The 12,048-nt window shown below is 40.4% G+C and overlaps 1 protein-coding gene across 1 annotated transcript in view; it reads left to right on the forward strand.

Moving 5' to 3' along the window:
• Positions 1-12,048, forward strand: part of MEGF9 (multiple EGF like domains 9) — a 98,082-nt gene that overhangs the window by 70,429 nt on the left and 15,605 nt on the right. Inside the window, exon 3 of the mRNA XM_004594956.2 lies at positions 7,424-7,563. Coding sequence (XP_004595013.2) covers positions 7,424-7,563 — 140 coding nt within the window. The remainder of the gene's footprint in view (positions 1-7,423; positions 7,564-12,048) is intronic.

The raw sequence follows: 12,048 nt of genomic DNA on the forward strand, positions 1-12,048 counted from the left end.
ATCTGGGAAGTGAATCAGCAGATGGCAGCTCTCTGTTACTCAAATAAAAGTTTAAGCTTGTGGGAAAGTTAAATGAACTGAGATGAAAACAAATGTTATCCTGATAGGTCACCATGACTTAATGAAGAAAGTGTATGTAGATTTTGGAGCCAGATTATGCAATCATTAAACAGACTTTGTGGAGCAGGTGTTGGGGCAACGCACGTTAAACCACCGCTTGGGACATCTGCATTCTGTGTCCGGAGTGCTGGCTCAGGTTTAGGCTGTTCTGCTTCTGATGCACTTCCTCTAATGCATCCTGGGAGACACCAGATAATGGCCCACATTCTTGGGCCACTACCTCCCACATGTAAGATAAGTTCTGAGTGCCTGGCCCAACCCTGGCCCAACCCTGGCTTTTGCAGGAATTTGGGAAATGAATCAAAGGAGGAATGGCCTCTCTCTTAGTGTTTCTCTGTTATTCTGCCTTTTGAGTAGATGAAAATAAAGATGTGACATTAAACAAAAATTGTTTTGCATATTCCTATCATGTGCTGAACATTGTACCAAGCACTGGGAATGTAACTGTAGAAAATTACACAAAATTCCTTGGTTTCATGGTGCTGATTTCACAATTTGTAAATGATGGTTATAAATAAGACTGATAGAGAAAAAAAAAAAACTGTCATGGAATCTGGCTTGAATAGGAGCATTAAGAAATGATGCTAGACATAGCCAGGAAACTCAAGCTGCAGGACCGTAGTGAGACAGATCAGAGGCGTCATCTCGTTTCTGTCAATTAAATTTTGTTATTTGAGGACAATCACAGGATATTTTCTCTCTGTGTGTGTGTCACACACACACACACACAGAGTTGGGGAAGAAGGAAGGGAGGAAGGGAGAAAAGAGCAGGAGAGAGATAGCAATAGGAAAAAACACTCCCATCCGTTGGTTCACTTCCTAGTTGCTGACAGGGTTGGGGCCAAAGCTGCCAATCTGGGAGCTGGCAAGGCAGTCCCACTTCCCCGCGTCATCACTGGTGCTTCCCAGGTTGGCTTTAGCAGGGAGGTTTCTAACCCAGAAATTTGGCGATGCGGCACGGCTGTCTTAAGCATGAAGCTAAAACACTTGCTCCTTTGATTCTGATTTTGCCTCAAAGTTGGCTGTTAGACCTTAAAAACAGAGTCAGTTCATGTCACTGGAGCAGTATCAAGTGAGAATGTTTAAAGTATTAATATTTTACCCTGCATGGAATGTCTACTATTTGGAATCTGTTTGAATGCAAGTCTATATGCTTTTAGGAAATTATCACAATGTTTTAAACAGGGATTATTCTTAACTTTAGAAAGTGAAAGCTTAACTTGTTCAGTACTCAAATAGCTAGACAGTGATAGACTCGAGAGTTGGGAATATCCTAAAATTCCTTAAGGATTACATTTAGTAATGCATGTCTTCATTGTGGAGGGTCACCCAGAGCGCCTGGCAGACTGGGGAAGTCCCCAATGGAGGGTGGAACAAACTCCCTAGCTCCACCCAAAAAGCCACATTACCCGTTGGACCAGAAGAAAACATCCATACTCTAAGCGTGATAGTCTGTGTTGCAAGTTAACCTCTGGCTATTTGGCCTGCCTGCTGCAGTCTTGCGATATGTTCAATAAGTCTAATACTGCTTACTCTTGACAGCGCTGGTGAATTCTTAAGCCACCCATGACATGGGTCTCCATTGGTCACTTCCTATAATGTAAATATTGTTCTTTGTACTTTGTAACCCTAGAGTAGGAACTCAGTAAATGTTAATGTTGCCTCCTGATTACCCTACCTGCTAGGGGTTCCAGAATTTCAGCATAAAGGATTTAGTCTGTAGCAGTTTGTGCTAAGCAGGTTGTTTGCTGATTTTGAAAGCTGAGTCACCACTTAGGCTCTCATTTCTGTGCAGAAGTGAATTCTAACTCCTAGGTGCTATGATTTTTTGAACACAGCATGGATACAAGTCAACTGTAATGATTGCAGCCTCACTAAGCAAATCTTACATAATTGTTATAAAAATATAGATATTAACACAGTTGAGAAATAATTTCTTCACAAGATGATACCTGGACCCCATGTTTTGACTCTGTTTTCTCCTTTCAAAGTATTTCTATAAAATAATGGAATACTTGTGTGGGCTTAAGAATTCTTCTGACTGTATGTTTTTTCTATTTAAAAAAGTGAAGGAACTGAGAAATAACTATTCTAGTTGAATCATTAGGCTTCCCAAGTTATGCATCTGAGAATATGACATGCTTTGTTTTGCTTTAATTTTGTGGTTAGGTTTCACTTTGGACTTTTCAAACAACTTTCAGGTTTGGTTTTGCTATGCTCAGCTATGAGCAAATATTTTTGCTCTTAGGCAATACCCTTTGTGAGTATTTTGAGCTTCTATCTGAATATGGATTACTGCTGAGCATATTTTAGACTCTTTGCCCTCAAAAATACAAGGAATGTTTAGTATAATGGTCCAATGTTTTCAACAATAAAGGTTTCCTTTTTTTCCTCTGGAAAAGGCGCTTTGCTCATTGCATAATGGTCTTTTCCCTAACTGTAGAAAGACAGAACAACACTAAATGTAGACAGGCTTGTGCCAGTATGTCTGATTATTGATGTATTTTTTATAACAAAGAGAAACTGTTTTTTTCATTACCTTTACCAAGCTGTCATCCAAACATGAGATTAAGAATTATTAATAACTTTTTGTTTTGCTTAGTTTCCCATGTAAAACCTTTCTAACGGAAAAAAAAAACTTTCTGGCTACTTTTTGGAATTTTATTATATTGAGAGGACTCATTATGATCAACCATTTTCTAGTAATTTTAGACTGTTTTAATAGTAGTTTCAGTCTCTTCCAGAGTAAATTGTTTTTAATTGCTAAAAAGGAAGAGAGCATTTAGTATCTATATATATATTTTTTCTGATTCTCATTTCCCCATGTCATGATGCAAACATGTAAACTGAGGAACAAGGCAGAAGGAAAAACCAAGGATCCTAGATGACTACACATAAATTCATTTTTCCTAATTAAAGGTATTTGTTTAGTTCTGTGAGCACTTTAGCTACATTATTGATATGATGCCTACAATGATCATATAATTGGTATGATGTCTAAATTTATGCAAACACGCACCTATTTTGTATGTTGTAAGTCTCAGGAAGAAAACAGACACTGATTTTGGTAGCAAAAGCACAGCAAGGACGTCTGACAATGTAGAAATAAATTCAGTATTATCTGTTGGTAGGATGGCATGTTGGATCCTCCTGATGTAGGATTTTGCAGACGCTTTCCCTTTTCTGTTTAAAAAGTTTCTTTCAGAAAACCGTGTCTACCACATGTTCATAACATGTTCTCTTTTCCAAGCTGTATTTTTCCTCAAAACTAGTAATTTCCCCTTAATTCCTTGTCACTTTTTTGAAAGAGTTTTGGACAGAATTTTACAAGAAAATAATTTAGTGTCTTTGCTACTTTTACCTCTTGGGAATTCACACCTATTCTTGAAATTCCTAGAAAAAAAGCCAAGACCTAGGGTTGCTTTCATTTTTCCAATAAATGAGAGAAGTCTTGGGAGCCAGTGCTGTGGCATCGCGAGCTAAGCCTCTGCCTGTGGCACTGGCATCTTGCATGGCGCCAGTTCAACTCCCTGCCAGTGGCCTGGGAAATCAGTGGCTGGAGGCCCAAGTCCTTGGGCCGCTGCAACCACCAGAGATCCAGAGGAGGCTGCTGGCTTTGGACCTGTTCACTTCCAGCAACTGCAGCCTTCTGGGGAGTGGACTGGCAGATGGAGCATCTCTCTCCCTTTGCTCTTCCTAAGTCTGCCTTTTGCATACAATTGAAGAAATATTTTTTAAATCTTTAAAAAGAAGTGACATTAAATGACCAAATAGCAAACTCTATCTTAACTTAAAGAAAAAGATTTATCTGTTTTTATTGGAAAGTCAGATACACAGAGAGGAGGAGAGACAGCGATGAAGATCTTCCATCCGATGATTCACTCCCCAAGCAGCTGAGCCAATCTGAAGCCAGGATCCCAGAGCCTCTTCCAGGTCTCCTATGCTTGTGCAGGGTCCCAAGGCTGTCCTCGACTACTTTCTCAGGTCACAGCAGATAGCTGGACGGGAAGCAAGGCCTCTGGGATTAGAACCAGCATCCTCATGGGATCCTGGCTCATGTAAGGTGAGGACTTTAGCTGCGAGGCTACCACGCTGGGCCCCAATCTTAACTTTATTAATTGGGCTCAGTATTACCAACTTTGATTCCTGTTCAAAATCTAGTTCTATTATCTTGTCTCCAGACATGAAGCTGTGGGTCTTTGGTTCTTTCATTTCAAATCTTTGGATAACTCTAAGAGGTCTGTTAACAGGCCTTTAAAACTTTTTTTTTTTGAGGTCATTTATATCATTTATATCATTGACCTTTGCCTCAGAAAGCATTCAGTAGTCTTCAACAGGGGGAGACTATGAAAGAGGGTGTCGTAAAGGCTTTATTCTATAAAAGCAGTCACACAGGCAAAGCTTTATAGTTGCTGAGTGATTTAGTTCTCCTGCATGCAGAAATTGGCCATGAGCCATGAGTAACATGATGGAAAGCACTCCTGGTACAGTGTCACATCCAAACTTCCCTGAGAAGAGAGAGAGAGAGAGAGAGAGAGAGAGAGAGAGAGAGAGAGAGAGACTTTCTTTCCTAGTTAAAATCTACCCAGGAATACTGTGAAACAATGCAGTGTGGACTTGGTAATTTGCTTTGTCAGAATTCATGAAGACATGTTTTTTTTAAATCAACTAAGGAGTAGTTCCCCTAGGGAGAAGGATGCCTGCTTAAATCAGTATTTTGTGGGCCGAGAACAGATTTGTGAAGCAGAAATAGCAACTATATGGCTATGTTATAGTTATTAGATATCATTTAGTGATTATGTATTCCAAGGTAATACCTTTTTCACACAGCTGGCGGATTAGGCAAACACCATCATTAAAAGTAATTGTTTATTCTTTTGTATACTGAATGCTCTAATGTCTTTAGAAGAATGAGGTGCAATCATATTTTGATTTACATTTTAAAAGGCTTGGGAATTGGCTAATGAAGTATTAACCATTCTTTAAAAGATATATCCTTTGTAATTTTTTGATGATATAGAGCTACTTAAAAGGACTGCTTCCTTCTTATTGAGTCATAAGATATTCCTCAACTTCCTATGCAATAAACATGTTTACTTTGCTGCATCATTAAATATGTTGGAGTAAGACTGGTAACCTGGGTAGCATGGTACAGTGATAAAAGTCTGGTTCTTTATAGCTGTAACCTCAGTTACTAACTACAAACAGTAAATTGAACTCTGAATTTTTTCAAAAGTGAAATTAAGATTGTAACTTCTATCTTATAGAATTACTTTAGAATTAGAATACATAGCCTTTTAATTTTAAAATATATTATTTGATTTCATTTTCTCTAAATGACAGAGAGCTAAGAGACAAAAACCTTGCATCCACTGATCTACTCCCCAAATACCTAGAGCAGCCAAGGCCCAGGTCTGCCGTGTAGGTGGCAGGGACCCAGTTAGTTGAGCCATCCCCTCCGCCTTGTGGTACACATTAGCAGGAAGCTGAAATTTGAAACAAAGCTGGATTGGAATTGGAGACCAAAGTAAGGCACTCTAATATGGGATGTGGGTGTCCCAAGTAGCATCTTTTTTTTTTCTTTTAAGATATATTTTATTTTTATTTGAAAGGTAGAGTTACAGAGAGAGAAGTAGAGGCAGAGAGGTCTTCCATCTGCTGGCTCACTCCACAAACAGCTGCAACAGCCAGAGCTGAGCCCATGCAAAGGCAGGAGCCAAGAGCTTCCTCGGGTGTCTCATGTGGTACAGGGACCACAGATGCCTTTCCAGGTGACAAGGAAGCTGAATCAGAAATGGAGCAGCCGGAATTCAAACTGGTACCCGTATGAGATGCCAGTGCCAAAGACAGCAGCTTAGCCCGCTATGCCATGGTGTCTGGCCTCCAAGTAGCACCTTTAACTACTTCACCAAACAACCCACCCCAAGAATATATATTGACACAGATCCTGGGGGAAAAAAAGATGGTTCATTTAAAAATTATTATCACTGATACTATTATTCCTGTTTTCAGATGCTTCTGTTTTATGCTATCTGTTAGCCAAAAACTTGCATACTCACTATGCCAGCCTGCGTTAGTAGAAACACAGTTTGATGAGTGATTTTCTAAGATACAGGGCTTAAGATACAGTAGTTACTTCTTATGTACGTGATCCTGGGCTCATTTCCTTTCTGGAATGGTTTCATTTGAGAGAAGTCCTAAGAGTATTCATGTGAAACTGTTTTTCCACTCTTTTTGGCATCCCCTGCCATACATATTACAGAGAAACAAGATATATGGGAGAGAGAACTAAGTTTAAGCTTTAACTACTCAAAATAGATTTTTAGAAATATAAAGCAAAATTCGTACTGTCTAGCTCAGCGGTTGATGAACAGAGAGGCATATTTCAAAGTCAAAAGAACAATAGGTTTTTATAATGTAAGTAGAATACACATGGCTGAAAGGTGCTCTACTTTCGTTTTGCAAAACTCAGCCCAAAGTTCCAGTAACACTCAGTTTAGAATTTCTGTTTTTATTGCAGAAACAGAAGTAAAAGAAGTGATAGAAGATTTTTTTTTTACTGATACACACAGGAGGTGTTGTAGCTGTTTATATTTTTAGCTTGGACTTGTAAACTGAAATTAACAACCCCCTAGAGACTAATTAGGAGCTGAATCTCTAAACCATTGTTTTAGAAAGCAATTCTAACTTAAATTATCTCCCATCCAATACCGGTGCCCAAATCCTCTCAGGTGACGAGGCTTAACCCTCTGAGGTCCAGAATGAGCATGTGATGGGAAAGCACACAGCTTCTCTGATAATCCTGGTCGTTGTCTTACTGCCTTTCGCCTTGCAAAAACTCTCTTAATACCTAATTTTAAAATTCAGTTTGTATATTTATTGAGTGCTTATCCAGAAGTTATTAAGTGCCAGATGTTATACTTGATTTCTTGGATAGCAAAACAGTTCAGATGTGGTCCCTGAACTCAGGTCACTCCCCCAGTAAAGTGTAACACGTGAAAGCAGTTGATTGTAAGTTCACTATTCTGTGCTTGTGCGAGGTCTTGGGACTGGGAAGAAACATGCCTGCTCTGGTGTTGAGGCTTTGGCTCAGGCCTAGAACCACCTAACCAGAAAAACAAGACTTACAGAAGTGGAAGAATGTAGAGCAGCTTACAATTAGGATCGAAGTGTCTGATGTAGAAAATGTGAAGCCAACAGATCTCTTAGGAGCCAATAGAGGTGTCTCATGGGAGAAGAGCTTTGAATGCAGGAGAACTTTAACACTGATTTGTTTTTGTTCATTGTCTGCCTTTGTTTGCAGCTCTGGGAATTGCCAGTGCAAAGTGGGTGTCACCGGCTCTACATGTAACCGATGCCAAGATGGATATTACAATTTTAGTAAGGATGGCTGTTCACCCTGTCAGTGCAGTAACCGGTCTACCAGCTGCCATGTCTCCACAGGTACATGCTTTTGTTAATTTTGTCATGTAAGTTTCCATTGTACTTTTCATTGTGTAGACTTCCAGCTGTCGGTTATTCTTCCTAAATAGTTTATAAGGGCTTTTCTTTTCCAAGTAGACTGTAATAGATCACAGGAAGCCAAACTATTGCTATACTAATCTGAAAAACAAATGCATAATGTTAAAAAGTGATACTACTGGGCCTGGTGTGGTAGCCTCACAGCTAAAGTACTCAATTTGCTTGAGCCAGGATCCCATGAGGGTGCCGGTTCTAATCCTGGCAGCCCTGCTTCTCACTCAGCTCCTTGCCTGTGGCCTGGGAAAACACTGGAGGATGGTCCAAAACCTTGGGACCCTGCACCCACATGGGAGGCCTGGAAGAGGCTCTGGGATCCTGGCTTCAGATCGGCTCAGCTTCAGCCATTGTGGTCACTTGGGGACTGAATGAACAGAAGGAAGATCTTCCTCTGTGTCTCCCCTCCTCTCTGTGTATCTGACTTTCCAATCAAAAAACAAATCTTTAAAAAAGGGATACTACTTGGAAAGCCACAGAAGCAAGGATAACTATGAAAACTCCAACTGCAGAAATGGTGGAGCTCTTCTGGGGTAAACTGATGATTACCAGCCGTTTTCTCTCCAAGGTATATTTGTTGACTTTTAGCAACAATAATAAAAAAGGTGAACAAGAAGGCATTAAAGGAAACATAATGGAAGACTTGTGGGACACAGCCAAAAGGTGTGATACAAATACAGCTGTAGGGCCCAAAAGAAGGGATCAGAGCAGCATCTGAAGCAATGCTGACCAAGGCCTTCCCAGACTGATGGAAGACATCAACCCGAGATTCAGAAAGCTCAGTAAACCCCAAGCAGAGTTAAAAAAAAAAAAATGGTGAAACTGTTAAAAACAAAAGGAATTTTAAATATTCCTTGGTAATTCCTGCCACCCCCAACAAAACAATATCAGGACGTCCTGATCTGACAATTGCAAGTGTTTTTATGAGAATGGGATAAGAGAATGTTTGAAGTTGGAAGTACTCTGGGAAAGGTCTGTGTTGAACACTGATTCTTCATTTGAATCATTCATAGAAAAGCAAAGTAATTTGGAAAAAAAATTTGTTATTTTCTCTTTCACGTGGTCTTGTTCTTGCCTGCTTGCCAGTTGTGTTTTGTGGCTGTTCTTTTCCTTTTCTGTACGTCATTCTGGCTTCTAAGTCTAAAAACAAGCTCTGTCCCTGGCCCCGGCACCCTCATATGTTGTCTTTCTCCAGCATCAGATGGTCTTTATAATCCATCTCTACCCTCACCCCTTCCCCTGGCCTGGGAAGTCATGCTCTTTCTTCATGGTCTTCAACTAAAAGCAGCTACGTTAGAAAGCATTTCCTGACACTCTAGGCTAGTTGAAAATTCTCCTGTCATATGCTTTCATATATTGTGTTTTTTTTCATAGCCTCTATCTATCTATCTATCTATCTATCTATCTATCTATGTATCTATCTATCTCACTATCTATCTATCTTCTATCCATCCATCCATCCATCCATCCATCCATCCATCCATCCATCCATCCATAATTTTGAGTCACCTAAGATGACTATGGTGAGGCTGCTTCACCACATCAGAAGGTCGGTGAGGACAGAAACAGTGTCAGTTTATTTACCAGGACATACATAATTGCTAGTGTGGAACTCTGCACATGGCAAGCACTCTGTTAGTTGAGTAAATGAACAGAATGAATGGAAAAACATACAAAAGAAAGATGAACTTCACTACTGGATCACGGATGGGAAGCTTCAGCTGACTTGATTGAAGTGGCTGCCTCGCTAGGAAGCATTCTACACTGCTGTTCTCTTACTTTTCCTACAGCGTGCTCCAGTGACGCAGCCGGTGGGCACGCGATACTTGTACGGTTTTCCTACGTGGTGAGGCAACTGTCTCTACTACCAAGTAAATGCTACCTCCCAGAGGAAGAAGTCTGGAGATGATTTAAGGCCAAGAAATCCTTTCCATGCTTATGGTTTCTAAGAGCTGCTAGCGATGAAAGAAATGAATGATTTCAATGTTTTGTAATATAGTACAAGTGGAATCCAATATGAAGGCGTGCAAATACAGGGGATTTAAAACCGCAGGATAAATCCAGTCTTTTATGTCAAATTAGATTTTGTTCTCTAATGCTGTGATATGGTTGCCCTCTGGTGGCCACTGCCTATGTTTTCAGTCTTGATTTTTTAAAATACTCCTTTTTTTTTCTTTTTTAAGATTTCTTTTTTATTGGAAAGTCAGATACACAGATAGGAGGGGAGACAGAGAGGAAGATCTTCCGTCTGATGATTCACTCCCCAAGTGACCTCATGGCTGAAGCTGAGCTGATCCGGAGCCAGGATCCCAGAGCCTCTTCCAGGCCTCCCATGTGGGTGCAGGGTCCCAAGGCTTTGGGCTGTCCTCAACTGCTTTCTCAGGCCTCAAGCAGGGAGCTGGATGGGAAGATCAGAACTGGCACCCAGGCTACAGCACTGGGCCCTTCAAAATACTTTCTTTGTGGTTAAATAGATTTTGCCTAACATAGGAAAAGGAATTGATAGTAGCCATCACAAATCTTAAAAATACTTTGATCCAATAATTCTGTTTCTAGGAATCCATTCTAAGGAAACAGTTAATTCTACATTTATACAAAGCTTTATGTTCAGAGATGCTCATCACAGTGGAATTATTAATGCTTTTTCTTTTAAAGATTTTTTTTTAATTTTTATTGGAAAGTTAGATATACAGAGAGGAGGACAGACAGAGAGGAAGATCTTCCATCCGATGATTCACTCCTCAAATACCTGCAACAGCTAGAGCTAAGCTGATCCGAAGCCAGGAGCCTGGAACCTCTTCCTGGTCTCCCACCCAAGTGCAGGGTCCCAAGGCTTTGGGTTGTCCTTGACTGCTTTCCCAGGCTACAGGCAGGGAGCTGGTTGGAAAGCAAAGCAGCATCCTGGGATCCATTAGGGATCCTGGGTGTGCCAAGCGAGGACTTTAGCCACTATGCTACCATGCTGTGCTCTGACCAGCAGAGCCAGTAACGTGGACAGGACGAGGGTCTGGGGATGAAGCAGGGACAGGAGACCAGTGATGGTGGAAGTCTTTGCGAAGTCTCTATTGCTCCTTCACCTCCCCTTATATACTCTCCTCACACATCCTCATTTAGCAGGATATTAGATACAGATGAGTCCAATTAGTCTAGGTGTTTTTGTCCACAAGCCCAGTTCCTGTTCCTGCTCAGCCCAACGAGCACCAATCAACTCCTTAGCCCACAACAGTGCGGGCCCAGTGGTAGTTATAATTTGAAAAACATTAGATAATCCAATTTCTAGCAGTTGGTAATTAAGTGAATAGCATCATCTTGGCACTGTGTGGTTAACAGCACGGAAAATCAGATGACTTTGTCCTGACAGAGTTGTCTAATCTGTTCCATCTAGAAACTTGAGATAAAAACAGTAACTGCTGATGGATTATTGTGAAGACTAAATGCAGTAATTCTGTGTAGCTCTAATAATAAGTAAATGGTAATTATTGTTGTCATTAAAATAATGTAAAGATTGACATTTAACATCATGAGAATGTAAAACAACCAGGGCATAACATTATCTTTCATGTAATTATATTACTTTAAAAAGAAAATCTAAGCTTTAGAAAGAAAGAAAAAGAATAGGAAAAAATTATTCAAAATTTATGGGGGATTTCTTAGAGTGATTTTTTTTTTCTCTTTGTGTTTTTCTAGAGCATAGATTTCCTTTAAAATGGAGACTGGAGATGAACTGTTTTAAAATTTTGACTTTCTGTTCACTTTATGATACATCTTTTCAGAAAATAAAGGTTTGTTAATTTGCATGACAGAACTTCAAAGATGGAGAGACAGATCTTCCCACCCACTAATTCCGTCCACACATGGCTGCACCCACCTGGTGGCTAAAACCATGAGGCAGGAGCTTCATCTGGTCTCCCACATGGCTGTCAGGGGCCCAGGCACTTGGGCATCTTTCTCTGCTTTCCCAGGCACACTAGCACAGAGCTACAAAGTGGAGCAGCTGGGATCTGAACCCGGGCAGGTCGGAGCTTGTGCCAGCCCCAGTATGTTTCTTTCTAAGAGTTAAGTCCCCTTCATGTAGTCGCAGTGTCCCATGGTGAGTAATTGATTTGACCTCAAGGACTTGCTTCCCTCAGGATGTCCTGTACGCCTGGTCTTCTTCCTACAGAACTGTCTTTTCCTTCTCAGGCAGCTTTGCTGAATCTTCTTACACCTCAGAACTTGATCAGGTTCTCCTCTCCATTTACATTTTCTGCCTAAGTTAAGGGAGATATTTAATTTAAATGCCGTCAATATTTGTGCTTTCTGTTGTCAGATTCACATTGATTTCTCCCATGGTTTTACACTCAAGCATCCAACAGACAACTTCACTTAAGTGCTTTAATTGGCATTATAAACCTAACACATCCAGAATAATGT

The sequence above is a fragment of the Ochotona princeps genome, chromosome 14, assembly GCF_030435755.1.
Source record: "Ochotona princeps isolate mOchPri1 chromosome 14, mOchPri1.hap1, whole genome shotgun sequence".
Taxonomy (NCBI): Eukaryota; Metazoa; Chordata; class Mammalia; order Lagomorpha; family Ochotonidae; genus Ochotona; species Ochotona princeps.